The following is a 25,933-nucleotide window of genomic DNA, read 5'->3' as shown; positions in this document are numbered from 1 at the left end:
AGCAATAAACTAACGAGTTGTGAAAGCCATTTTAAAAAGAAAGCCAACAGTGAAGAAGAGAGTCTCTCCTGGCTGTGTCTGTGTGTTGTAATGTGAAAAAGGATTCAAAGCTGTGAACTGTCACCTGTGCTATTAGAAACACTCTCCTCCCCACATCCCTGCTTTCTAAAAAAAATAGGTTTCTTACCAATACAAATGTATAACTAATTTAAACTAAATAAAATGGCATAGCTGGCAAACAAACTGGTGGGGTTTTTTGGGAGGGAGTGCGAGAGGAGAGGGGGTATTCTCACAAAGAATGCATTTGTGGAAAATAGGAACTCCCACTCCACGATGAGAAAAGCAAGAGAAACAATAATGCTGCCTGGGTCTTCCTTTCCTGCAAAGGGGGTTTTCTGTGCTCAAATGGAGAGTAATTTAACAATGGAATCTGAAAAATGATTTCTCATGGTATTATCTCCTGTTCAGTTCATCTTGGGTTAATACAAGGGAGACCACCACATAGACAAGGTGCTACCGCAGCTTCTGCCTCGCTCTGTGCATGAGGTAACCTCACGTACATATTATAACTACCATGTAAATAAAAATAGGTCAAATTACAAAAGCCATGTTGACACTAGATCACCTACTGGTGCCAACACTAGTTCAGCTAAACCGGTAGAAATATTCCTTAGTGCTCACAAGCCCGCAGTGGACATGTCAGACCTTCTCTGAAGGGGTAAGAGCAGCTTTTAGCTATCTTGAATGTAGGTATATCACCAGATATATTAGGAAGATTACTCATTGCTGACAGGGAGGTAGGTTTTAACCATGGCTTCTGGAAGAGCACTGAACAGTTTGTTATACTGTGTACTTCCATTTCAACTGTGCTCAGCACTGGTGAAAGCACACCTGTTTCTGACACTTGTTGTCTACGATAGGTACATTTCCTAGAGAACACAAAGCGTACATTTACCAGGTGCTGCATCAATATGACACTCACTCACACTCAGGCCACAGGCCAGCCTACTACAAGGTTCTCTGATGCAGGGGGCTAATCTGTGCCCAAAGGCAGCCTGTTTTCATTCTTGCTGGGTGTGCTTGCCTGAAGTATAAAGAAGCAGCAGGGTCTGGAGTTTAAACAATAAATAAATAAAAACTAAAAATGAACCTGCACCACAGTCAAGCTGGGGATAAAAATAACTACACACTGCCCTCTGGCTCATGCACAGCTACCACAGCAACCCTACCTGTAATCATCACTATAGACTGCTGGGATTAAGGGTATATCTGAGTCTCATAGTCCTACCTGGTACTATTAGTATTTGCAGACAAAACTAATTCCTGTCATCTGCTGGAGAATTTGGAAGACATGGGAAAATGTCACAATCTTGGTAGAGCCTTGCCTTTTTTCAGCTATAAATAATAGTATTGTAGTCCCCAGCTACTAATTTAACATGCCGCTCCAACAATAATTTTTTGGAGATTCTCACACAAAGATAATGGATACCAATGGACAGTAGTAGTTCCATATGGTGAGGAGGTGGTAGCCCGCAGCAGGATCTGCCATTCATGCACAAGACACTGCAAACAAGAAAAGTCTGCATATAACTATTTACAGCAGAGCTACTCAATATGTGGACTGTGGGCTGCATGCGGTCCACAGTGTGATTTGGGCTTATGCGGGGCTCAACACACGGCCTGTGGGTGGGAGCCAAAACATAAAAGTAGTCAATATAATGGCCTTCTGTTGATGTGCATTTTAACAGTTAAATTCCTGGACTGTCATTGCTTGTTAAAAGTGCTGTCATATGGGTGGAAATCAGGTAAATATTGCATTTTATTAATATCAGCAGAATGGAATTAAATGGGACCTGTGTGTTGTATAGTCTTGCCTTAATCTTTGTATTCATGCTCATCAGTGTGAAAGTAGTATTTGTATACATTTGCATATATATGCAACCACACTTAAGTTGAGGCCCTTGGCATGTTTCTGTGAGTATCATTGGGGCCCCCAGGGTTTTCAAAGCTGAGTAGCCCTGATTTACAGTATGCTAGCTCGTGACTTACATTGACAAAATGTAGTCCAGCAGCAGTCCAATATTGCTCCAATGAATTTCAGTGCATTTGAACTCCTTATAGAGTAAAGCTTCACTATTATAATTGGGCCCTATGTGCTAATCCTCTTGAGATGCAGCAATGATTCCACAACAAATATTATTTGTTGCATTCCAAGAGGATTATCCCCTCCCCCTCTGCACATTTACCAATAGCCTCTATGGGAATATATGGGTAATATAAAGAAGAATTCCTGCCTCCTGATCTTGCTTCAGATGCTCCCAACAGACAGTGAAGAGGAGTTTGTCTTAGTACAGCTGCTCCCCTGTGGGAGTGAAAATACCGCTTTCCTAAAGCCTCCCACTCAGCTGTCAGGATCCCTTGCAGCTGCAGAGTGTAAACAGAAGCTATGCCACATCTAAAGTGACAGGCTACTGTAGAATAGAAGAAAACAGACACCTGTGTAACACAAAAGAGATAAACATGTCCATGAGTGCACATGTCATATGGGAAATGAAAAGACCTCTGTGAATTATACCAAAAAACTTGACTTTGCTGCTTAGTTTCTTGTGACTTGCAGTCACCTATCCATGCTTTGTTTTCAAATGTTCAGGCAGATTAATGTGTTAGACATATATCTGAGACATTAGAAGAACTTTAATGAGGGACCCCTAAGAATACACACCAGTTCTCAGCTGTTGAACATGTAGGATCATGTCACTTTCAAGATACCTCACACTGAAAAGCAGCAGCTGGTTCTTAAACCATCAACAACCAGACCATATGTTCAGACCATAATTCTCTGGAGATTCTAATTGATTATGAGAGAACACAAGAAATAGGCAGATCATATTAGCCTGCAGAAAGGGAAATAAGCAATCCCAGAGATCATTAATGATGGGATGTGATCTCTTACTTAAATACTGATTTCTGATACAGCCCATTTTGCTCTCAAGTTTCATAGGTGATTGCCCCTTGGACTGTATATAGGAAAACTTCAGAACTTCTTTTCAAAGCATACATTTCTCAAGTGTTCACTTCAAGTATGAACCAATTTCAGTATTTTATTCCCACATTTATATAGATCTCACTAGCTTATACATTAAACTAGATTAATACATAAAAGTCATGGTATACACACTGACACTAGGTACCTCTCCCTGTCATAGGTTCTCTTCCTTGTTTCGCTCATGTTTTCTTCTAAAGGCATTTACACATGGTTAGTTGAGGGGGGAGAACATTAAAATGGGTGTATTTGTATAGCATTTTTTTTTAAATTAAGGCCCTAATCAATAACTGATTATGCAACTTGGTCTTGACTAAATGCCAAGAGGCATAAACCATATTGCATACTGACATTGCCAATGTAGTTTTAATACAATTCTCTCTCCACCTCTTGTCTAAACAAAGGCTGCATTTTGCCCTACAGATAGTTATTGTGTATCACTAGATGAAGCATAGGGTCCATGAGCAAAAAAACACATGCATACACTCCTTTAACGTGCTTTGTCAGATTACCCTGTTTTTGTGGTAGTCAGAAAAGGTCCTAGTTGTTTAGCTGAAAGGAACAATACAATATTCATTTTTAAAGTCAAAGATGCTGAAGTGCTTTATAAGCATTAATGTCACAAGAGGCCTGTGATGCAAGTATTATCTATATTTTACACAATGAACGGGGGAGGGGGGGGAGGGATTAAGGTCACAAAATGTCAGTGGCAGAATCACAAATGGAAACAAGGAGTCCTAACATCAAGTCCCTGTCTACCCACTAGCCAACATTTTTGAGGGACAACCTCCTCTCACTCAGCAGTAATCCCTGAAACTTTTAAAACAGCTTCACTAGGAAGTCCCAGTGTCTCATCCATTCTACTTAAACTGGAAAGATTATATGCACAAGACTGATAATGATTTAGGTCTTGTCTATACATACCCACAAATTGATGCTTCGGAGACTGATCTTCTGGAGTTTGATTTAGCAGGTCTAGTAAAGACCCACTTAATTGACTATTGATGGTGCCTCTGCTGACCCCGGTACTCCACAGGGTCACAAGGAGTAAGGGAAGTCAATGGGAGAGTTTCTCTCATTGACCTCCCATAGTGGGGATGCCACAGTGGTTGTTCTTTCTCACCTGTTAATGTTATTTGGTTCCTTAAACTGTTGGAGTGTTGTCTGTTAACCCCCTATCCCTTCCCTGAGTGAGTGCAGAAGAATGTCTGAGGTAAACAGCAGGAGTAAACAACAATGCACACGGCCCCCAGGCAGAGAGTTCACACGGCCCCAAGAGGCCTAGACTCAGAGGCTGCATGTGGCTGATCCTTGAAGGAGAGAGGGACAGAGACACAGTGGTGGTGGACCATCAAGTGAAGCCTCCCAGAACGCCCTCTGCTCGGATCGCCTGGCCAGCGGACCAGCTTAGGAGTCAACTTGGGAAGATCAAACAATATGAACTGCCTTCTGCTCGCCTTATCATCCTGCCTGGCACTGTAAGTGTGATTGAGTGTATGAATGAGATTCCCCTCCCTTCCCAGTTTTAGTTGAATAAAAAATCCTTTACACTCCCATGTGGTGATCCCCTCTCCTTAGTGTTTAAAGCAGTTGCAATCCACATCCCCTTGCAACACTCCACAGGGTCACAAGGAGTAAGGGAAGTCAATGGAAGAGTTTCTCTCATTGACCTCCCATAGTGGGGATGCCACAGAAATTCAACTTAAGATATATCGACTCAAACTACACTATTCTCATAGCTGGAGTTGCGTGTCTTAAGTTAACTGTTACTCCTATTGCAGACCTGGCCTTAGAATGTAGTGGGTAGCTGGGAGGATGACTGGGCCTTTCTAGATGAGGACTAGCAGCAGGGAGAATTTCTAAAACAAATATTTTCAAACTCATTACTGTTGCAAGGGGATGTGGATTGCAACTGCTTTAAACACTAAGGAGAGGGGATCACCACACAGGAGTGTAAAGGGTTTGTTTATTCATTAAAACTGGGAAGGGAGGGGAATCTCATTCATACACTCAATCACACTTACAGTGCCAGGCAGGATGATAAGGCGAGCAGAAGGCAGTTCATATTGTTTGATCTTCCCAAGTTGACTCCTAAACTGATCCGCTGGCCAGGCGATCTGAGCAGAGGGCGTTCTGGGAGGCTCCACTTGATGGTCAACCCACTGTGTCTCTGTCCCTCTCTAAGGATCAGCCACATGCAGCCTCTGAGTCTCTGGGCCCCTTGGTGCCGTGTGCACTCCCTGCTGGGGGCCGTGTGCATTGTTGTTTACCTCAGACGTTTTTCTGCACTCACTCAGGGAAGGGATAGGGGGTTAACAGACAACATTCCAAAAGTTTAGGGAACCAAATATCATTAACAGGTGAGAAAGAACAATCACCATTTTAACTCTCCCCTTACTCCTCCTTTGCCTCCAACAATTACTTTTATTGGTTTGCATGCTAACCATCATCAGAGCAACCAGGTCCTTTGGATTAAAAATTAAATAAACAGCCTCAAATGATAGGAAACTATATCTTCTCAAAGTACTACCTACAAGCCTTGATCGCAATCAGAGAATAAATCAAAGTGATACCAGCTATCTATTACACCTACTTGAAGAAAGGAAAGCAAGTTCTTGTTTTGGAGAAGCTTTCTGGACCATATCCAAGGTTTAACCTTAGAAACTAATGAACTGAGCATAACAATATCTCTGGTCTAACAATATCTCAGTAACATTTCAAGTCCTGAATGATTTATCTCCCTCTATGTAAGAGTCTACACAGGTGAAGCCTAGAACTATGGGGCTACATCTACACTGTCCTCTCTTGCGTAAGAAAATATGCAAATGATGCAAAGCAGTGACTGTCACCATGCCTCATTTGCATACTTAATGACCCACCATTTTTGTGCAATGGACTTTTTCACAAAAAGGAGCCATCTACGCAGCTCCTTTTTGCGCAACCTCCCCCCCCCTTAAGCAGCAGAACGGCTCTTGTGCAAAAGCCCCTTGTGCAAAATGGCAGCTCATTAAGTATGCAAATGAGGCACAGCGATATTCATCGCTTTGCCTCATTTGCATATTTTATTGTGCAAGAGGGTAGTGTAGATCAGTGGTCCCCAACCTTTTCAGGTTGTCGGGCGCCAGGAGGCGTGGCCGTTCGCCCGCCGGGCGCCAGGGGGCGGGGACACTTGCCCGCCCGAGGGCGGCCCCCCCAGCCGCATGCCCGGGGGCGGGGCCCCCCCATAGCCACGCGCCTGGGGCCAGCGCCCCCCCCGTAAGCGCCGCGCGCCCGGAGCCGGCGCTCCTCCCGTAAGCGCCGCGGGGCTAAGGCCGGGGCCGGCGCCAGGGCCAGGGCCGGCGCCGGCAAGGGCACGCGCGGTGCCCCCGGGGGCGGGGCCAAGGCCGGGGCCGGCAAGGGCACACACAACGCCCCCGGGGGCGGGGCCAAGGCCGGGGCTGGCACCGGGACCAGCCCAGATTGCTCCGCGGGCGCATGTAAAGAGCCCGGCGGGCGCCATGGCGCCCGCGGGCACCGGGTTGGGGACCACGGGTGTAGATGTAGCCTGGGAGTTATGGGCTGCTGCCACTCCCACTTCACCACAGGAGGCCTAGACTAGGACTTGCAGGAAGACCATATAAGGCAGGGCCCAACAGGAAACACTGCACAGCACAACCAGTGTGGCAGCTTCTTGCAGCCTACTAATTGGCAGCCAGAAGCCATGTCAGAGTTGTCTGAGCAACAATACAGACTGCCTGCATGGTTCAGAGGGAGATCCCAGGCTTCTGACTCTGCCTGACTCTTAGTTTACGCCAGGCCTGTTTTAGCTCCAGAAACCAAATGCTGCATGCTCACTGACACCTGACTGCTGGTTTGCCCTCTGACCTGTATTGGACTCTGACTCTCTGGTACCTGATTCAGCCTGACTTCCGACTCTTGCTCTGATCAGCCACAACCCAGTCATGACATTTTAGGCTGCTCATTCAAATCTGAACCTGATATGCAGCCATCAAAAGGTTAATTACCTGGTAGCTATTTGACCATTATGAAAAAAGATTTCAGTATCTCAGTCCATTTGCTAGTGGACAAGTACCCACATGACAAGAAACCGTCACCACCTCATTCAGCAGCATTTGTCTCCACTCTCAGCGGAGATGCTAAGGACTGAATGGACAAGGAGACCGGTCAATCCTTTAGTGATAGTTTTTCCAGGAGAAGGTTGAGACAGGTGTGAGAAAATCTGTAATGTCACCACCTCTGCTATACAGGTTGTGGGAATTTAAAAAACTTTCAAGTTTCAGTGTTGCTCATTCAGTACTTTTCACAACATAAATTAACTGCAAAAACAAAAGAATTATAAATGTTTTATTAGATAGGAGTACTAGAATAACAGAATGATGGTTTTTTGCAGAGAGGAACATAGAGAATCTCAAGTGTTAGAGAACTCTTAAGTATACCACCCCCAGATCTAACTTTTTTTAGCTGGATTTATTTAAAAAAAATCAAAATCACTTTTGGGTAATAGTTTGAAAATAAATCAACCCAAGAAATAAAGTCTATTGCACCCTCGTGTGGCCAGTACTGATACAACATACTAAAGTTGGATATCTCCCACATTCAGGGGGTAGCCGAGTTAGTCTGTACAGGATAAACAACAAATGGTCTGGTAGCACTGTATAGACTAACAAAACATGTAATGGAATCATGAGCTTTTGTGGCTATAGCCCACTTCTTCAAATGACTAGAGCTTTTTTTCTTTTTTTTGGTTACTGGTCAGGAAACACCAATGCAGTAAACAGCTGCAATGAGTATACTGTGTAATTATAAGTCTTTCTGGAGGGAAGCACAATTCTAAAACATGACCCAATTAACTAGATGAGTAAAGGAAGATTCAGCTAGGATTTACTGTTTTGGTCAATAAACTATATATAATATTTTAAGGTCAAGGATACAGCATTGTCTCAATCTCCATAATTTAAACTGTAAAACTAACACTACTACTCTGATCCATTTTTGTTTTGACATATTTACTCCATACTTTGCAGTTCTACAGAACCTTTCATTTTAGGATATAAGAGCACTTTGCAAGTAGTTAAGACGACACACCCGTGAGCTAGATAAATTACCTCAATCTAACAGATGCTAGAAGTGAACTCATACAGCAAAAACAAGAATGACTAGGAAATACTGGCACCTAAACAAAGAGACAATTGGAGACTGAGCTGGAATCAATTTCTGATTTGGATATAAACATCCTATGTGACTAAGCAAGTTGCTTAAAGACTCCTCTCTCAGGCTACATCTATACTGTAGCCTTCTTCTGCAAAAGCTTATGCAAATGAAGCACAGAGTAGAATATTGCCACGCTTTATTTGCATAGTTAATTAGCTGTTTTGCACAAAAGCCTCTTGTACAAAAAGGAGCTACGTAGATGGCTCCTTTTTGCACAAAAACCCCCTCTTGCACAAGAGTTGTTCTTCCTCATGTTTTTCAGGAAGAACTGCTCTTGTGCAAGAGGGGGGTTTTGCACAAAAAGGAGCTGTTTACACAGCTCCTTTTTGCGCAAAAGCCTCTTGCACAAAAATGGCTGCTAATTAATTATGCAAATGCACAGCAATATTCTACTCCATGCTTCATTTGCATAAGCTTTTGCAGAAGACTGCAGTATAGATGTAGCCTCAGAGTCATATCTGAAAAAATTGGGATAATGCTTTCGTGGCTCACTGTATGTCACAAAAATACATTCATTAGTATTTGGAAGGTGATGATGGGGCAGGAAGCAAAAGTAACTAGACAGAATCCAAAAGTTTGATTCCTGGTCCTTTGCTCTATGAAGACTAGCTGTCCCCTCAGCATTTTCCATAATATAACTCAAAGCTGTTATTGCTTAGTGACCAAAAAGTGATCCAGTTATATATTGACACTAAAATATTTATGTAAGATAGATACTAGGCAAAGCACTGAAAAGTCAGATATTTTACTGAATTAGCACTGATAGTATTAAAAAAGTATTGTATATTAGTTTGGATTCCAGCCAACTGTCTTAACATTGACCTGGTGAAAGCTTTTTCTACTACAAATTCTGTAGCCACACTAGGCCCTGGTCTACACTAGGGCTTTATTCTGAAATAAGCCCCCATAGGTTGAATTTATAAGCAGAGTGTCCACACTACCAAGCCCATTATTTCAAAATAACCAACTGTTTATTTCAAAATGTGTACTGCTCCTTTTCTTGGGGAATAATGCTAATTTCGAAATAGTAATTTCAAAATAGTGTCAGTGTGGTTGCTCCGGTGCTCTACTGCCCCCAGAGTGATTCAAACTAATTACTCCCCAGTGTTTCCCGGGACTCTAAGTTGAAGTAGCGAATCCACATTAACGGAGCCTCCCTTGGACTAATTTTGAGGCTTCCCTGTAATGGGGATACACTATTTTGATTTTGTAAAATTGTGTATTAAGTCAAATTTAGCTATTTCAAAATAGTTTCCTAATGTAGACATGCTCTAGGAGACCCTAGTTTAAGGTGCCAAGTTAAGACAGGGGATTCCTGGCTGCTTTCTATGTTCCATTCCTAAAAGATCGTGCTTCAGAGCTTCAGCCAGTCACCTGGAAGGGACAAGATAGGCTTTTTACATTATTCCTCTTCCGTACCTGCCCTGCTCTGAATATATTGGGTAAGGTGGAAGGTTGATCATCATCTTCTGAAGCATCAGAAATGGGGAATGGGACCCTGGATAAAGCAAACCAGGGCTTCTAAGGTGGTACCAAGCATTCTTTCTCTGTTGCTTGTCTGGCTTGTTCATTCTTCCTCACACAGCCAGGGTCTAACTGATTACCATATGGATGAGGCCAGGAAGGAATTTCCACCAAGGTCAGAGGGGCACCAACATTGGTTTTCTCCCCCTTTCCTCTACAGGTATAGGAGCCTTGGTCCCACATATTCTCTGCCTGGAGTATATAATAGTATAGTCTCCTGTTACCTGTAATATTTAGGTCTAGTTTTGGTCACTGGGTTTAGTGTGTGGGTGCTGTTGGTGCCTCATGAGATACAGGTCACACTAGAATGATCTGGTGATCTCTTCTGGTCTAAAAGTCTATGACTCATCCTGAAGCTCTAGGCCCAGAGGTCACAATCAGTAGGAGAAATGATTAAGTGTCCAGAACCTTCTTTTGGAAAGAGTGCTATAACACCCAGAAGTATTCATTCTAGTATCCTGACCCAGCTTGCAGTATCCCCATTACTTATCTAAAATTGTCTCTATTGGAAAAAAAAAGTAATCAATTTGTCCAAAACAACTGCTTAATATTACTGGGAGGCATTAACAAAGGGCTCCTCCACCCAAGCCACAGAACAGCAAAGAAGGCTGTGCAAGAAGAAAAAACTAATATAAGGAAACTGTCATGTTAGGTAGGGGCAAAGGACGGAACACAACTGCTTACAGCCTGTAATAGAGAACACTCATGAGTAGTCAAACATAGAATTTAAAAAGTGAGATAATGACCCGTTTCAGTGATCAACTAAAATGACAGACAGTAGAAAACCCAATGATCCATAGTTGGAAAAATGCAGTCTTAAAAAACCATTTAGGAAGTCAGAACTAAACAAAAAATACTGAGAAGGTTATTATACAAAAGGAGGAAGATAAATACATTTTGATCACTACTAGCGAAACAGAGCAGAGGGTTTAAGTGAAGAACAAAGCCACGAAACAGCAGCAGCAAGGACAATCAATGGAATCATTTTAGATGTGGTAAATAGGGAAAGAGGAATGGTCAAATCAGACTTTTGCATATTAGTTCTAATGTTGACAAAAAGGCTTCATCTACACTGAAGGGTTTTTGCACAAGAAGCCTTTTGCAGAAGAGATTTTCTGCAAAAACTTCTTGTGCAAAAGTGCATCCAGACCTCAAAGCGCATTTTAAAAGCAATGTGCTTTTGTGCAAGAGAGTGTCCACACTGCATGGACACACTTGCGCAAGAAAGTTCTGCTAGCCATTCTGTGAATGGCCATCAGAACACCTGTGCTTTTGCTGATAGGGGTTTCTTGCACAAAAACCCCTCTGGAGCATCCACACCTGTCTTTTTGCGCAAGAACTGTAGCACAAAAACGAGTTATTCCTCGTGGGGAGAGGAATAACCCTACCGGCAAAAGCCCTCTGTTCTGCCAATTTACTTGCACAAAAACGCACTTGAGGTGTGGACACTCTGCCGGTTTTTGCACAAAAATGGCTGTTTTTATGCAAAAACCTTGTAGTGTAGACATAGCCAAACAGGCCTTCACTTCCCCAGTATAGTACAACACTTCTTGGTTTATGTGAATTAAGCCTGCTCCTCATGCCTAGATCAAATAACTATCTCGCGTCCTAGATCATTGCAAATGTGCTAGCATTCATGCAGGAAAGGAATAAAGAAGATAAATGGAGGCATAAAGCCAGGCAGATGAGGGCACGTCAGGATTTGACAGAGCAACCTTCCTATTGCTTTTGGCAAATAAGATACAATCAGGAGCCACAGCCACTTGGAAAGAATGGGGGGGAAGGGAAGATGGAAAAAATTAGTAATCCATAAACAGTGTATTAACTAAACCAAACACCATTTACCATAAAAATAGATTTTAATTGTTACAAATGTCCAGCACCACAGGTTTTTCACACACAATATAATACATAGAGTCAAATTAGTCTCCTGAAGCACATGAGTATCCAAGGGCTTCCATTAGAATGAATGCAACAAGTCATTTTGACAATTTTGTCACTTGAGAGCACTCCCAATGTTTTAAAATTTATATTTAATATAAAGTTACTTGATGATTCTTGTTGGATAGATAATGCTGAATTTAGATGCAGAGTCATCTCCAAACTGCAAGCTTCCTCAGTTTCTAATCATCTTCTCGATTAGTTTATCAAAAGTGTTTCAAATGTAGTAACTTGGCTAGATTTTCCACAAAGAAGGAAAAGGGGCAGTTTACATGCATCAAACTAATAATTTATGAGAGATAAAGTGATAAAATGTTGGAGATTTGTAATAGTAATACTGCCACACTAAAAAGAAGAGAGGTTACACAATTTAACTATGGACACATCTATTTCTGGATGTGCTAATGACTCACTAAGAAGTCCTGATTCCCAAGTCCCTTGCTCTAGCTACTAGACTGGGGTGGGCAAAATGGCCTCCGTGGATCGCATCCAGCCCACCAAGCAGGTTGATCCGACCCATGGAGGCTCTGCCGCTCCTCTGCCCCCAGGCAAATTAGGACATGGGTGCGGAGGGAGTGCACAAATTTTCCTCCACCCTGCCAAGCACTAAGAAGCATCATGCGCTCCGGGAAGGCATGAGGAGACTTTGCACACTGCCCATCTGCAAGCCCTGATTGGCCTGGGGGCCAAAGGGAGAGCACACGAAGTCTCCTCCCACCTCCAAGGGCATGGGCGCTTAAGGGAAACTTGTTGGGGGGGGAGGAAGGGGAAGAGACTTCATGCACTCCCCCACCCCAAAAGAGCAATTATGGTCCAGAGCAGCCCATGACCACTTCAAAAATTTCTGAAGTGGCCCCTAGCAAAAAATTACTGCCGTCCCTGTACTAGCCAGTACTTCCTCATTATGAGCTCAATTAATTTAATCTGATGAGATGGTGCTTTCTGACACTTCTTGTAAACTTAGCACTTGGGAGATTAGGCAGGATGCTTAATTCTGTAACTCAAATTTGCTTGACAGAGGGGCACTTTTAAAGATTAAGGAACTGTTTTTCATAATTGTTTTTACTAGCTAATGTGAACTAAGACCACTTCAAAGGATGAAACAGCTATATTACATTTAATAAAACTTCCCCACTTTTGGGTTACTGACTAAAAAGTTCCTTATATGCTTAATAAAACTGCCTCACAAACCAGTTCTATTGCTGGGAGAAAATAAAGTTGTTAGAAAAGCTAATAACGGATTAGATTTATAAAACAAAAAAGAATGGATTTCATGGATTCAGATGTTAGACACTACTAGTAAATAATGCACCACTTTTCACAGAGCCTACACTACATTCACAAGCCAAATGCTATGCAGAGGACAAGTGAGTGAGAAGAGGATTTCCAGAATGAAGACTGGATTTAATCTTCGTATGGTGAAGTATTCAGTAGCAGAAATATCAGACATTTTCACTATTCATAGCATCTTATTTCTAAAGAATAAGGGCACACAAGCTTTGCCTCCCTTTAGGCTCTGTCAGTAACTTGCCAGAAGCCTGAGGGGTAAATTTATTTTTCATAAAAGAAACACACAACAAAGAGTTACACAGAACAGAAAGTATTTCAAACTGCAGCTGCACTCATCGATAATGTGCAATTGAGGTGCCTGGAGACTTCAGGTCCTCAGCAATTCACTCTCCAGCTTGATGTGAATAGTCCATTCCATTTTCTAGATGAAGTCAGCCCTAACCCACACTACAAAATGTAGCTGAATATAGTTTACTCTGCCCCAAAGATGACGACACAAGACATAATTGATATTTTAAGAAGTTAAAAATCTCTTTCTAGAAAGCCCGCAAACAGGAATGATTTAATTAAGGCAGAAAAATGTGTAGAGTTGGGCTAATAATTAAGTTTAAGATAAACTTAGCCCTTTCCTGCATGCAACTATCCACAAGAAATCATAACCTGAGTTTTTTATTAGTAAGGCTGCGAGTGTCAGGGAGGTCACAGATTTTGTATCTTTCTACAACCTCTAACATACGCAGCTGCAATGGTTAGTGCGGCTTACCCCTAGACTGTACAAGCAGCTGGTCCCCAGGAATGGTACCCGGGGAACTCAGAGCAGCAGATGGCAAGAGGTAGTCAGCCTCCACTGCCAGATCTGGGGCCAATCATTAGCCTCCAGACCTCTCCTCTCCCTAAGCGATGCGGTGCCCTAAGAGCAGTTAAGAATTACTCAGGGATATTTATATTAAAAATCTTGGACATGTCAGCCCCCTGAATTTTTGTTTATTGCTCATGACCTGTTCCTGACTCTTACTAAAAATACCCATGATTAAATCTTAGCCTTATTAAGGCACAATTGTTTAAAACTATTCAGATTAATATTTACAAAACTCTGCTCAGACATACAATTTAAACTGTGCTGACTAGTTGTGATTAACATCAGTAGAAAAATCTGGGAATAGAAATGACTGGAAAATTTATGATAGAAAAATAATGAGAATTTGGGTACCAAACAGAAGTAGCAATCTGTTTCTTTGCTTTATAGCTGCAGACACTTGACTCTGTCCCCACCACCACTGGGTGCACAGTGCTCTGCCATCCCTAATGCTTGGGGGCTGAGATGTCTTTATATGATCCTGCTTTCCACCTTCCTTCCCTGGGACAGGCTCAGATTTGGGTAGGCCTGGGTATGGCCCACAAATAGCTATGCCCCAATTAACACATTTTCCTTAGCAGAAATATTCATATGAGATTTGGAAATTCACTTGTGTGATCATTCTTGCCTGTAAAATTCAATCATACAAATGTTTGTGAGATGTGAACACAAACAGGTGGGAGTATACCCATTGCAAGCTGATTAACAATTGAGCATGTGTGATTTTTTTTGCAGTATTAACTTAGCTCTAGCAGTGAATGAGAAAATACTTTCCCTTGAAACAGAAAGCACAGCAAGAGGCCAAGAAGTTATTTTGTAGGTTGTTAACATCCAGGATCTTCCTTGACCTGCAAGAGGAAATAAAAAAAATAACAGTTATTAAGTTGAATGTATGGGTATGCTTTCAGGTTAAAAAAAAAAAAAAAAAAGAAAAAAAAAGGTATTTCAAGAAAATATTGGAAAGGCTTCATTCTACAGCCTTCTGTCCCACTGAACAAGGGGTATGTAGCAGGACTTCTAGGACACTCCAGTACAGGTATTACGGTAAGAGAATTTAAATGTTGCGTATGATGCAAGGTTCTTCTTCAGAATAATTAAGCAACCATTTCAGTGATCAAACAAGAATTACATTCTAGCATAAGTGCAATTCATAGTTCTCACAATTCTTAGCCATTACTCCAAACAAGTTGTCTATCCATCCTGCACTTAATACAGAGGCAGCACTGTTTCTCAGTGCTCCCTCTAAAAGAGCCTTCTCCCTGGAAATTGTTTAAATTAGAGATACAAGTAAAACTATCCACAATTATTGTTCTTAAAAAGGTAAGTGTCCCACACTTGCATATTTCATAACTTTTAGTATGTTTCGACAGATACACCACAGGTAATGATTGCAACTGGGTACAATTTCTGCTCACATACCAAGAAGTGCATAAAGAAGAGCAAAAGAAAGGAAATTATCAACATGATTATTCAGATTACAGAAATTTGTTGACACTAACCACCTACTACATCACTTGGGGGAAAGACATAAAAAAAACCAAACCACCAAGAAGTCAGCTCATATCTCCTGTGATGGCACTGATAATAGTAAATTTGCAGTTCCCAAGTATGAGATAAACAGGTATTTCACATAATTAGGGACTTACTAAAGTGTGACATTGTAATATTCCTGTGGGGTCACTGTTTTCAGTCCACCAAAGTAGTCCAGGACCCAGATATTGGTTATGTTGAATTTGGCAAAGAACCAGTTATGATCTCGAGGCCAGCTTTCCATCTCAGGATGTCGACTGAATAATGCTAGTTTTGCAAAGACCGCTTCTGTATCGTTCACCTAACAAGTAATCAGCAACATATAACAAAAGATGTAAATTTAATTGCAAAAGACAAATCTGTATTTTAAAACAACTGCCAATAAGATTATTATAACATGAGACTAAAATAAGTTTTCCTTCCAATTATATTACCCCCACATCCATCCATCAACAGAAAGATTTCACTGGATTGAGGTTTGCCCTAGAAAGCTAGACAGTTGTACCAGCAGAAGTTACTCTTTAGCATTTAGAATTCCTTAAGAGTCTCTCAGTGATACTCTTGAATACTGGTAGGAAGGTGTGACTTAGTTTACATTGGTAGATTATGAGCTAGCTTGCTACCATCAAAGGGAATTACATACCTGAGAGAAAGATTCAGGTGTTACACTTCCATACAGAAGTTCTTACATTTCTATTCTCTGTTTAGTAAAGAATATTGCTTTGTATATAATACTGTCATGTTCAGTGCAAACTTTCAGTTGTTTACCTTATCAACAGTCCCAGAGAAGATAATGTGGGCACATAGAGGATTCTGGGGATCATAGCCTTTCTTCTTGCAGTATGGAGTCTGTGCCAAAGACACTGTTAGGGAGGCATTTGCATTCACCTGAAATGCAAGCAATAAGGTAATTGGCAAAGCTGTCCCAAAGCAATACTTTACATAATTAAATTTGTAAAAATACACCAGCAGTTCTCAACTTCCTTATTGTGGGCTGAGAGGCAGGGGTTGAATGGCTGGACAGCAGCTGTCTGGACCTCTCTCCCTTGTGTGGGGCTGGGCAATGGACCCAGACCACCTATTTTACAGAGTTGGATGGCAGCCCAAGAACTCCAACTTCCTCTGTGCAGGGCCAAGTGGCAACCCCAGACATCCCACCCTCCTAGACTCCTGCCACACATTTTCCCTGAAAACTGTGGCACTGTGCCAGGCTGGCCAGCTGCCCCACCAACTCTGAACCCCTGCCTGCCTAGCCCAGATGGATGGCCTGGCTGTATGACAGCTCTGAACCCAAGACAGCCCTGGACACCCTGCTGTGTTTAACTGTGTTAACACCTTGTTGGGAGACCCAGGTTGCAACTCCAGCTGCAAGGCTGCTCTGGACCTTAAAGCCTGCGGCCCCTGTGTCCAGACTGTTGCTGTGTACTAACTGGGGCACATGCAGCCTGGGGACTGAGAAACAATGGAATAAACCCACTGGAGGGTTGCCAATTTCCCAGGAAATGCCAGACATTGCTGAATACCAGCCTAAACCTGGTTTAAAAATAACTGCATCAGCATCCAGCAAATTCAGAATGCATCTTTTTAAACTCTGGATACATTTAAAACTGAAGAATAGGCTCAGTCTACACACTACATCAAAGCTGGCCTACAGCTACAAAATGCTGCAGAGCCAAATGGATCTGGACTATAGCCTGCAACTCTTCAAGCTTACAACTACATTTTTTGTATTTCAAATAACTAAATGTTTTTAATGTTTGTTTATGCAATACTGAAAACTGAGATGAGTCATGACATGTATAATTTCCTTGAGACAATATAGAACCAAAATGTATAGACATTGCAATATTCAGTATTACAGTACCATATACAGTAAAACTCTGATGGTCCGGCACTCCTGATAGTCCGGCACCATCAGGAACCCGGAAGTGCTCCGGGCAGCTGGACTATTGGAGCTGCTCTGCCCCCAGCTTCCCCAATTCAGCCGCTGCTAAAACTGACCAGCGGCTGAATCGAGGAAGCCGGGGGCAGAGCAGCTGGGGTGCTGCCGAGTAGGTCCCGTAGCGCTGCCCCTCGGGGCTGTGGGACCAACCTAGCAGCACCCCAGCTATCCCCAATTCAGCCGCTGCTGAAACTGACCAGCGGCTGACTCCAGGAAGCCTGAGGCACAGCTGCTCTGCCTTGGGCTTCCTGGAATCAGCCCCTGGTCAGTTTCAGCAGCGGCTGACTTGGGGACACTGAGGAGCAGCCGGCAGCACCCCAGCTGCTCTGCCCCAGGCGTCCCCAAGAACAGCTGGGGTGCTGCCGGGTTGGTCTCACCGCGCCACGAGTCGGCGCTACCGGACCAAACCAGCAGCACTCCAGCTGCTCTGTTGCAGGCGTCCCCGATTCAGCCACTGCTAAAACTGACCAGCAGCGGCTGAATTAGGGATGCCTGGGGCAGAGCCAGACTATCGGAAGGGGGGGGCTATGAAGGGTCTGGGGTGGCATTCCCCCACCCCAACCCAGACCCCTCATAGCCCCCCCTTCCGATAGTCCGGCATATCTGATAATCCGGCACCCCCTGGGTCCTAAAGGTGTTGGATTATCGGAAGTTTACTGTATTAATATTACACCCCTGCTATTTTTATTTGTACAAGCCAAAATTAATCTACAAGTTCATTGTCTTATGAAACTGCAAGATAACTAAAACTATGTGTAATATAGTTTGCATTTGAAATAATTTTAAAAAGAGAAAAATGCCTTAAATTAGGATGATCTACTTTTTCCTAGGATGGTAAAATCCTTGGTTTTATCCAGGAAAAGCCACCTCTGGTAAATACCCATACCTGATTGCCACAAAAGTATTTTCAATCAAATTAACTTCCAGATAATACCCAGAACATGTCATGAGAAGGAAGTTACTGACCTTTGTCACCACCTTCTTATTTTAAATTATTTTAAACTGCTTAATTTGAAACAAGCTAGATTTGAATAGGAAAAACTTGCTAAACTATGTGGCTTTCCAGAACAGGGGTTTTCCAGATAGTACCACTGGAAGCCTAAAAAAACGACATCATCAACACTTGAATTTAATGTAGGGTCCAGTTATTTCACATTCAAGTTATGCTGTGCACTAATGGAATGCACAGTGCTGTATAAAACAAAGGTGAACATAGTAAAGTGTATCCTGGTGGAAGGATCAGTTGTACACAAAGTTAAAATGTAACGTAACCAACTTAGAATATGTCTTGGTATATGTGTTTAAGTTACTCTACACACACGATGCTAAAATAAGTAAGAACAATTATTATTTTGAAGGCAAATTGCTTCAGAGATAGTGAACTCCATCAAAGTCTGAAGCTAATTTTAAAAATCCAGTTTGAGTTAGGAGCACAAAAATCTATTTGAAGGTAACTTCACTTGTGGCCTAAAAATTAGCATGCCAGGGGACTGTCTAAAAATTAGTTAGAAAGTCACAAAAGTTAACAGGATGAAAATGCCTTAAATATAACTTGCCACAGTTAGTGGTTGTCAACACATGTAAGAGAAGGTTTTTTTTTTTTTTAAATTTTATAATAATTTGTTGAAAATATATTTGTATATAAAAAAAATCTACACAGAAGCTTTTGTAATAATGCCCATCAGGAAACCAAGTTTTCCTTACAAAGCTAGTTGTGGAGGCAGTAAAAATCAGTATGCATTTAAGGTGTGGGTTAAGGCCTGATCACATTAGCTACACAGATGCAAATTTCTAGTACAGTACAGGCAGTCCCCGGGTTACGTACAAGATAGGGACTGTAGGTTTGTTCTTAAGTTGAATCTGTATGCAAGTCGGAAATGGCGTCCAGATTCAGCCACTGCTGAAACTGATCAGTTTCAACAGCGGCTGAATCTGGACGCCAGTTCTGACTTACATACAAATTCAACTTAAGAACCCCAGGTATCCCCAAGTCAGCTGCTGCTGAAACTGATCAGCGGCTGATTCCAGGAAGCCCGGGGCAGGGGCTTCCTGTAGTCAGCCACTGGTCAGTTTCAGCAGCGGCTGACTTGGGGACACCTGGGGCAGAGCAGCTGGGGTGCTGCTGGGTTGGTCCAGTAGCGCCGCCGCACCTCGGCGCTACTGGACCAACCCAGCAGCACCCAAGCTGCTCTGCCCCAGGCGTCCTGATTCAGCCGCTGCTGAATCTGACCAGCAGTGGCTGAATCAGGACGCCTGGGGCAGAACAGCTGGGGTGCTGCCGGGTTGGTCCAGTAGCTCCCAGAGCGGCGCTACAGGACCAACTGGCAGCGCCCCAGCTGCTGTACCACAGGTGTCCGGAGCAAAGCCACGGAGCACGGGGGCAGCGGGAAAGTCCAGACGTGCCGTAGCTGTCCTGCTGCCCTCGGGCTCCGTGGCTTTGCTCTGCTTTGCTCCCTGTCCCCCTGGTCTGCAGACCAGGGGGACAGGGAGCAAAGCGGCGGAACACGCAGGCAGCGGACAGCCCAGACGCGTCTGGGCTGTCAGCTGGCCGCGTGCTCCGCGGCTTTGCTCTGCTTTGCCCCCCCGCCCCCCTGATCTGCAGACCAGGGGGATGGGGGGGGCAAAGCAGAGCCAAGCCGCGGAGCGCCCGGCCAGCTGACAGCCCAGACGCGTCTGGGCTGTCAGCTGATCGCGCGCTCCGTGGGCTGTCAGCTGGCCGGGCGCTCCGTGGCTTTGCCCCCCCCCCCAGTCCCCCTGGTCTGCAGACCGGGGGGGGGGGAGGGCAAAGCAGAGCCAAGCCTCGGAGCGCGTGGGCAGCGGACAGCCCTGTCCGCTGCCCATGTGTTCCGCCGCTTTGCTTCCTCTCCCTGGTCTGCTGGAGACCAGGGAGAGGAACGGCCCCGTTCGTAACTGCGGATCCGACACAAGTCGGATCCGCGTAACTCAGGGACTGCCTGTATAGGTATTCTGCCTCTGAAACCAAGATATGTTGCACTTGTGCAAGCTCTGCTTTACAATGGAGCAATGAATCTTTTCTATATCAGTGCGAAAAGATTCCTGGTGTAGTCAGGCCTTAAGCGTATGTCAGGAAACAAACTATTCAACAGACATTATGCCTTCAACCGTGACAGAAAATACTTCAAACAACCCAAATTGCCATCATAAAGTGAACATTCACATGAACTTCATTTTCAGTATTTATAAGATTATATCTCCCCGGGCCCTCACTCATTGTTTTAGTCAGGTCACATATGCAGCCCCTTACACGCATGCAAATCTCCACTGCTTAATGGGGTTCCACTCAAGGGCAAAAGTCCATCAATACAAATCCAACTGTGGGAGGATTCACGTTTGTTACAAGTCTGTTTAACCAATGACAAAAGATATTCTCCTTCCTCTCTGCAACTTTGTTTCAGTTAACCAGGTTAACAGTAATGGACTTCAGAGAAAGGCTAAATTTACATTCTAGTCCTCTGAACTGATAAAGCAGAAATTTGTAAGGCTGTTATTTCCTGAATACATGCTTCGTATCTAAATCAGGCCCAAAACTAATAAAGTTTTGTGACTGCAAAGTTCCAGGAAGAGCTTTTACCCAGAGAAGGAAGAAGATCTGCACAAACTTTATGCAGTTTGCACTCGTTTTCAACTTTCTTATGTATTTCTTTGATTTCAGAGTATGAAGTCTCCTTTCAAAGTACCATATTCTGTATATAATTTGACATATTGCACACACCCCAACAGCTAAGAGTTGTAATGGAATTTCCACAATGCACAACAACAAATAGCTTATTTCAGCAAAAATATTAAGTGAAGTAAGCTTATTAGTTCCCACTGCATTTACGGAACTACAGCCATCATGAGACTTTGACAGTGCAAATGCTCAAGTTAACACCAAATAACATGATTCAGCTTTTTTGGCGTTATCTGCTGACCGAGGTCTCCATGTGATGGTAAACCAGACAGATGAACCCTGTCCTGCAATAGCAAAATATAGATAAGAGGCTACAAAAACTGTTCGGGAGCCTTCTTATTGGATAGAGCCTACTGAACCAGTAAAATCTATATAACAAGTGTCAAAACAGGGAGGTGGGTCCCGTTTTGTTGTATTATTTGATCAAAACTCCATATTTCTTAGAGACACTTTCAAAAATGAAATATTACAAATAGAACTTAAAAAGGGGAAAATAGTAACTACAAAGGGTTAAAGAAACCAAGTGAGGACAACGGTCAGATAATTCAGGAAGCAAACTAGCATTAATTATATAGGCAAAGACAAAAAACACCCACAACTCCATGCTTGCTTTGCCCATATTTTAGTTTGCATTACAGAGAAAAAGAGTAAAGAGAGGGGAACATCATGCAATGTTCCCTTTAATCTTTTCCATCCATGTGCAGATTTTTTCCATGTGTGGAATATTTTAAGTTCACCAAGGCATGTGCAAATGTGCACCACCCGTAGAAAAAAAAAACAGTGAGCGCTCTGCTAAACTCTTGAGTGTCCCCACAAGTGCACAGTTTACAGAGAATACTGAAATAATGTATTGGATTCTTAGCCAAATCTGTGTTTAAGACTGTGCTTTTCATCCCAGACTTGGGTGTTTGCAAACACTTAGGATGTAGCTAGCTACTTATCTATAAGTATTACATAAGTAAATAATGTCTTTAAATGACACCATCGGTATTGGTTCCTCACTCTAGGATGTCATGCTCCCAATGGCATCAGGACACAATTATACTATTTTTAAAACTCTTTACAGAAGCAGCAGTTAGTTCACAAAGCGTGTCCTGTCTTCTCTACTGAAGCAGCATACATACATACAATGCTGCTATCCCTTTAAGTGTCCTAAATCAGTGAGTTCATTCTTCATCCCAACCAAGCAAAGAGGTTTAGCAGGAGCTGATTAGGGGCTTTCAGGGGTTACCACTCCAACTTGTCATCTCACAGTGTGTTCTCATGCCTTTTTTTTCCCTACAGGAATTAAGTTAGCATTTGGTTAGCAGCATTTCTTAAGCTGTTCAGGTACATCTAAACTGCAAAATCTCAAAGTGACTCTCAAAAGCCCAGGCAAAAGCTTAATGGATAGTTGACTAGCAACTCCCCCCCCCCCCAACCCCCTGCTTCCTCTATCACAGAAAGAGGCGGGGGGGGGGAGGAGGGAGAGGAGAAAAGAGGGGTGTTGGGGGGGGGGGGAAGCTGGATAAAGCAGGTTCCTCCTGCTCCTGCTCTAGCTCCATTGGAGGGGGCAGTAACACAGTGGTGGCATTCCACCTTTGAAATGTACAAGAGTCTTTGTTGGGGCTCTTGTACATTTCAAAGGCGGATGCCTGCAGCACTTCTACCTTTGAAATGCAGCAGCTCTTGCTACATTTCAAAGCAGAAATACCATTATCAAATAATCGAATAGTCGATGGAAATTCCATCAACGATTATCAATTAATTGATAATCTACTTTTTAACATCCCTCTCTCAAATAACTTAATCTGGGCTCTGAGACCGTTACATTTTTTTTTCATTTTCCTGAAGTAAAGACATCCCCGTGGTTGCTTTAGCCCAACCGTGCCAATTTTTCAGCTCCCAAGTCATTTATAGCTCATTTGGTGCCTATTCTCCCCTTTTTTTAAAATCTTTGATTTCTCTGCTTCTTTATTCAGTGACCACTCTTGGAGTTTCAGCAATTGGTAATATGTCATAGATGACCATGGCATGGGTATAGAGAGTTGCCTAGAGGTTTTTCTTTTTTTTTGGGGGGGGGGGGGTACTTGTAACAAGTCCTTTGGAATGCCATTCCACACTGATATATAAGGGAATCTATAGAATGCTCAACGCTTTACTGTTTGGCTATGTCTACACTAGCAGGTTATTGCGCAAGAACGGCCGTTCTTCTAGAAAGCGTCCACACTGCCTGCCTGCTCTTGCACAAGAAGATGAACAGTAAGGTGTAGTAAGAGAGGGCTTCTTGCGCAGGAGCTATGCTCTTTTTTAACAGGTCTAAGCCCTCTTGCGCAGGCGCTCTTGTGCAAGAGGGCAGTGTGGACACTCGGCAGTGATTTCTTGCACAAGAAAGCCCTACTGCTAAAATGGCCATCAGAGCTTTCTTGCGCAAGAGAGCATCCACACTGCCATGGATGCTCTTGCGCAAAAGCACAGCTAGCATATGACAGTAAGGACATTTTCTTATGCAAGAGTTCTTGCACAAGATGTTATTGCGCAAGAAGCCACCAGTGTAGACATAGCCTTCAAGTGCTGTAATATTTCTAGTCACCAGTCCTCTTCTGTACATTTAACAGCAATATATGGTCTTCACTGTATGTATAACTCTTAATAATTCCGATGTTTCCAAATGTTGTATTCCATAAAGGCTTTTAAAATCAGCACTCAAGTCACAGTAATTGCAGAGGAAAGAAAGTTCCAACTCCTGAAGAAAATATTACATGCTACAAAATACATTAGCAGCAAGAAGGTTTGAAAGTTAGGCTGTTTTTTCAGTTGTTAGAGTGAATTCATATATCAATACACCTATTTTTATTTCAGATTTGCACTAATTAATTTTTACCATCCTTGCAAAAGATCACTACAGTAAAGGAGTGGTGCACCTGAATATTAAACTGTTCATTATCACCAATTATGAAACTTGCTGGGCAAGGATATTTCTGAGTAACATCCAAATTAAGACTGATCAATATAAAACTCCCTTTATTTTTCAAAAGGAATTGGCAATGCCTCAAGAGACAGGGCTTGCCACATTTGAGGTCCATTACCTGTAAGCCAAGCACTCACAACTGGCATTTGTTTAGTACATACACAGGATATCACAGGAATGCAACAATACCCACCAATGAGGAAGAAAGGGCATGCTCAGGAGACCTTGTCTGGTCTGTTTTGCCCTGGACTGGCACATAAGAGATACGCCGGCCTACACAAGCTCAGTCATTGCACTTGGGCTAGGACACTCCTCCATACTAAAAAGTAGGGATGTCAATGTGTAGTTGACTATTATGATTAACCGATAAGCCTCAACTTATCAGTTAATCTTGCCAACTACACATATTTACTTCTCCTTTTACCACCTCTGTATCAGTGGCAGGGGCGAGGGGGAAAGAACTGGTTGTCGCTGCCTCTGCCCTTGTGCTGCTGCTTCTATCAGAGGCAGGGGGGGGGGGGGGGGGAGAAGAGGAGGCTGCAACTAAGCAGCCCCTGTCTGCAGGGGATCTGAGGCCTTCCCAGCAGTCTCCCCCCACAGCAGCCTCTGTCCATGGGAAGCCCCACACTGCTGCCTCTGTATGAGAGACAGTAAGGAGGGAGGAAATGCGTGTAGTGGACAAGATTAACCAATGAGCCCAGGCTTATCAGTTAATCATATAGTCGACTTCATATTAACAGGCAGCCGATCTACACAGGGTGCCCTTGCACGCTGCTTCCTCGGACACAGAGTCAGCAGCGCAGGGTGACTGGGGGCTCCCCGGGAGCCGGGCGGGAGCACAGTGGCTGCCAGCCCCACCCCCAGGGACTATCAAAGAGTTGACTAGCCGCTACGATTTCACGGGGCTGCTCAGCTACCCGCGATCGCAGGTCCCCAGGAGCTACAAGTGCAGCGTCAGGGCAGCACCGGACCCGGGCTCGCGCCCCAGCTGCCGAGGAAGAGCCCCGCGAGCCCCACACCGCGGCTTAGGGAGGGTGAGCGAGCTCCCCCCCCCCCCCCGGCCCCGCGCCCACCTGCAGGTCCTGCACGGACACCTCCAGCGCGGTGAGGTACAGGTAGGGGACGCCGCTGCCGCGGGGCCCGCGCGGCCCGTCGCTCAGCGAGAAGACGTTGGCGAAGGGGCAGCCCCGCAGCGGCTCGCGCGCGGACAGCGTGGCCAGCGCCCCCCAGTCGCACTGGTGAACCACGTAGCGGGCCACGCGCGCCGCGTCCTCGTGGGGTGGAATCCCGGCTCCCGCGCCGGGCAGCAGCGCCCAGACCAACAGCCACAACGGCCCCATCGTAACCGGCCGGACTGACTCCCTCTGCGGCCACGCCACTGTGAGCCAATGGACACCCGTCGGCCACCCGTCTCCACCAGTGATGGCGCGTGGGAGGCGGGACGATCTGGGATGAGGCGTGGTCATTCTGCTTTCAGCCAATGGACGGACGCCGTCTTCTCATGCCCGCCAATGAGCTCTGCCAGAGGGCGGAGCGAAAACCCGTCGGTTGTCAACAGAACCGATTCTCGCACCAGCTGTGTAGGGAGGGGGGAAAGGAGGAGTCCATCAAATGTCAGCCAATGATATGCCGTGTTGGGACTTTCCTCCAATAAAAACGGGCAGTGGGCGGGCGGAGGCGGGATTAAAGCGGAGTGAGTGACACTCGCAAGCCCAGCTGCAGGTTCGGAATATAAAATTCCTCTCTCCGCCCCTCCCGTCTGGTCACGTGGGAAAAGGGGGCCGAGCAGCCTGCCCCCAGTTTTGTGCATGGGCTTTGGCAGGGTTTAACAGCAAGGGGTAGGGCTGCTCTTTTCCTTCTGCAAGAGCTGCCCTGTGCCGGCGGATTTATGTCTTGGCACTAGAATACTTTCTGTTTTATTGCCCAGCCCTTTTCTAATGGTTTCTAGCATGCTG

The 25,933-nt window shown here is 44.1% G+C and overlaps 1 protein-coding gene across 1 annotated transcript; it reads right to left on the bottom strand.

Moving 5' to 3' along the window:
• Positions 1-13,212: 13,212 nt before the first annotated feature.
• Positions 13,213-25,399, bottom strand: CREG1 (cellular repressor of E1A stimulated genes 1). Its single transcript, XM_075909176.2, has 4 exons — positions 25,052-25,399; positions 16,164-16,283; positions 15,512-15,696; positions 13,213-14,713 (listed from the first exon to the last, which is right to left on the bottom strand). Coding segments are annotated over exons 1-4 (573 nt in total). The 5' UTR covers positions 25,319-25,399; the 3' UTR covers positions 13,213-14,712.
• Positions 25,400-25,933: the final 534 nt, after the last annotated feature.

The sequence above is a fragment of the Pelodiscus sinensis genome, chromosome 1 (genome assembly GCF_052426305.1).
Source record: "Pelodiscus sinensis isolate ZL-2025 chromosome 1, ASM5242630v1, whole genome shotgun sequence".
In the NCBI taxonomy this organism is placed as follows: domain Eukaryota; kingdom Metazoa; phylum Chordata; order Testudines; family Trionychidae; genus Pelodiscus; species Pelodiscus sinensis.
The sequence above is the reverse complement of the archived record's forward strand: the minus strand, read 5'-3'. Positions and strand labels throughout refer to the sequence as shown.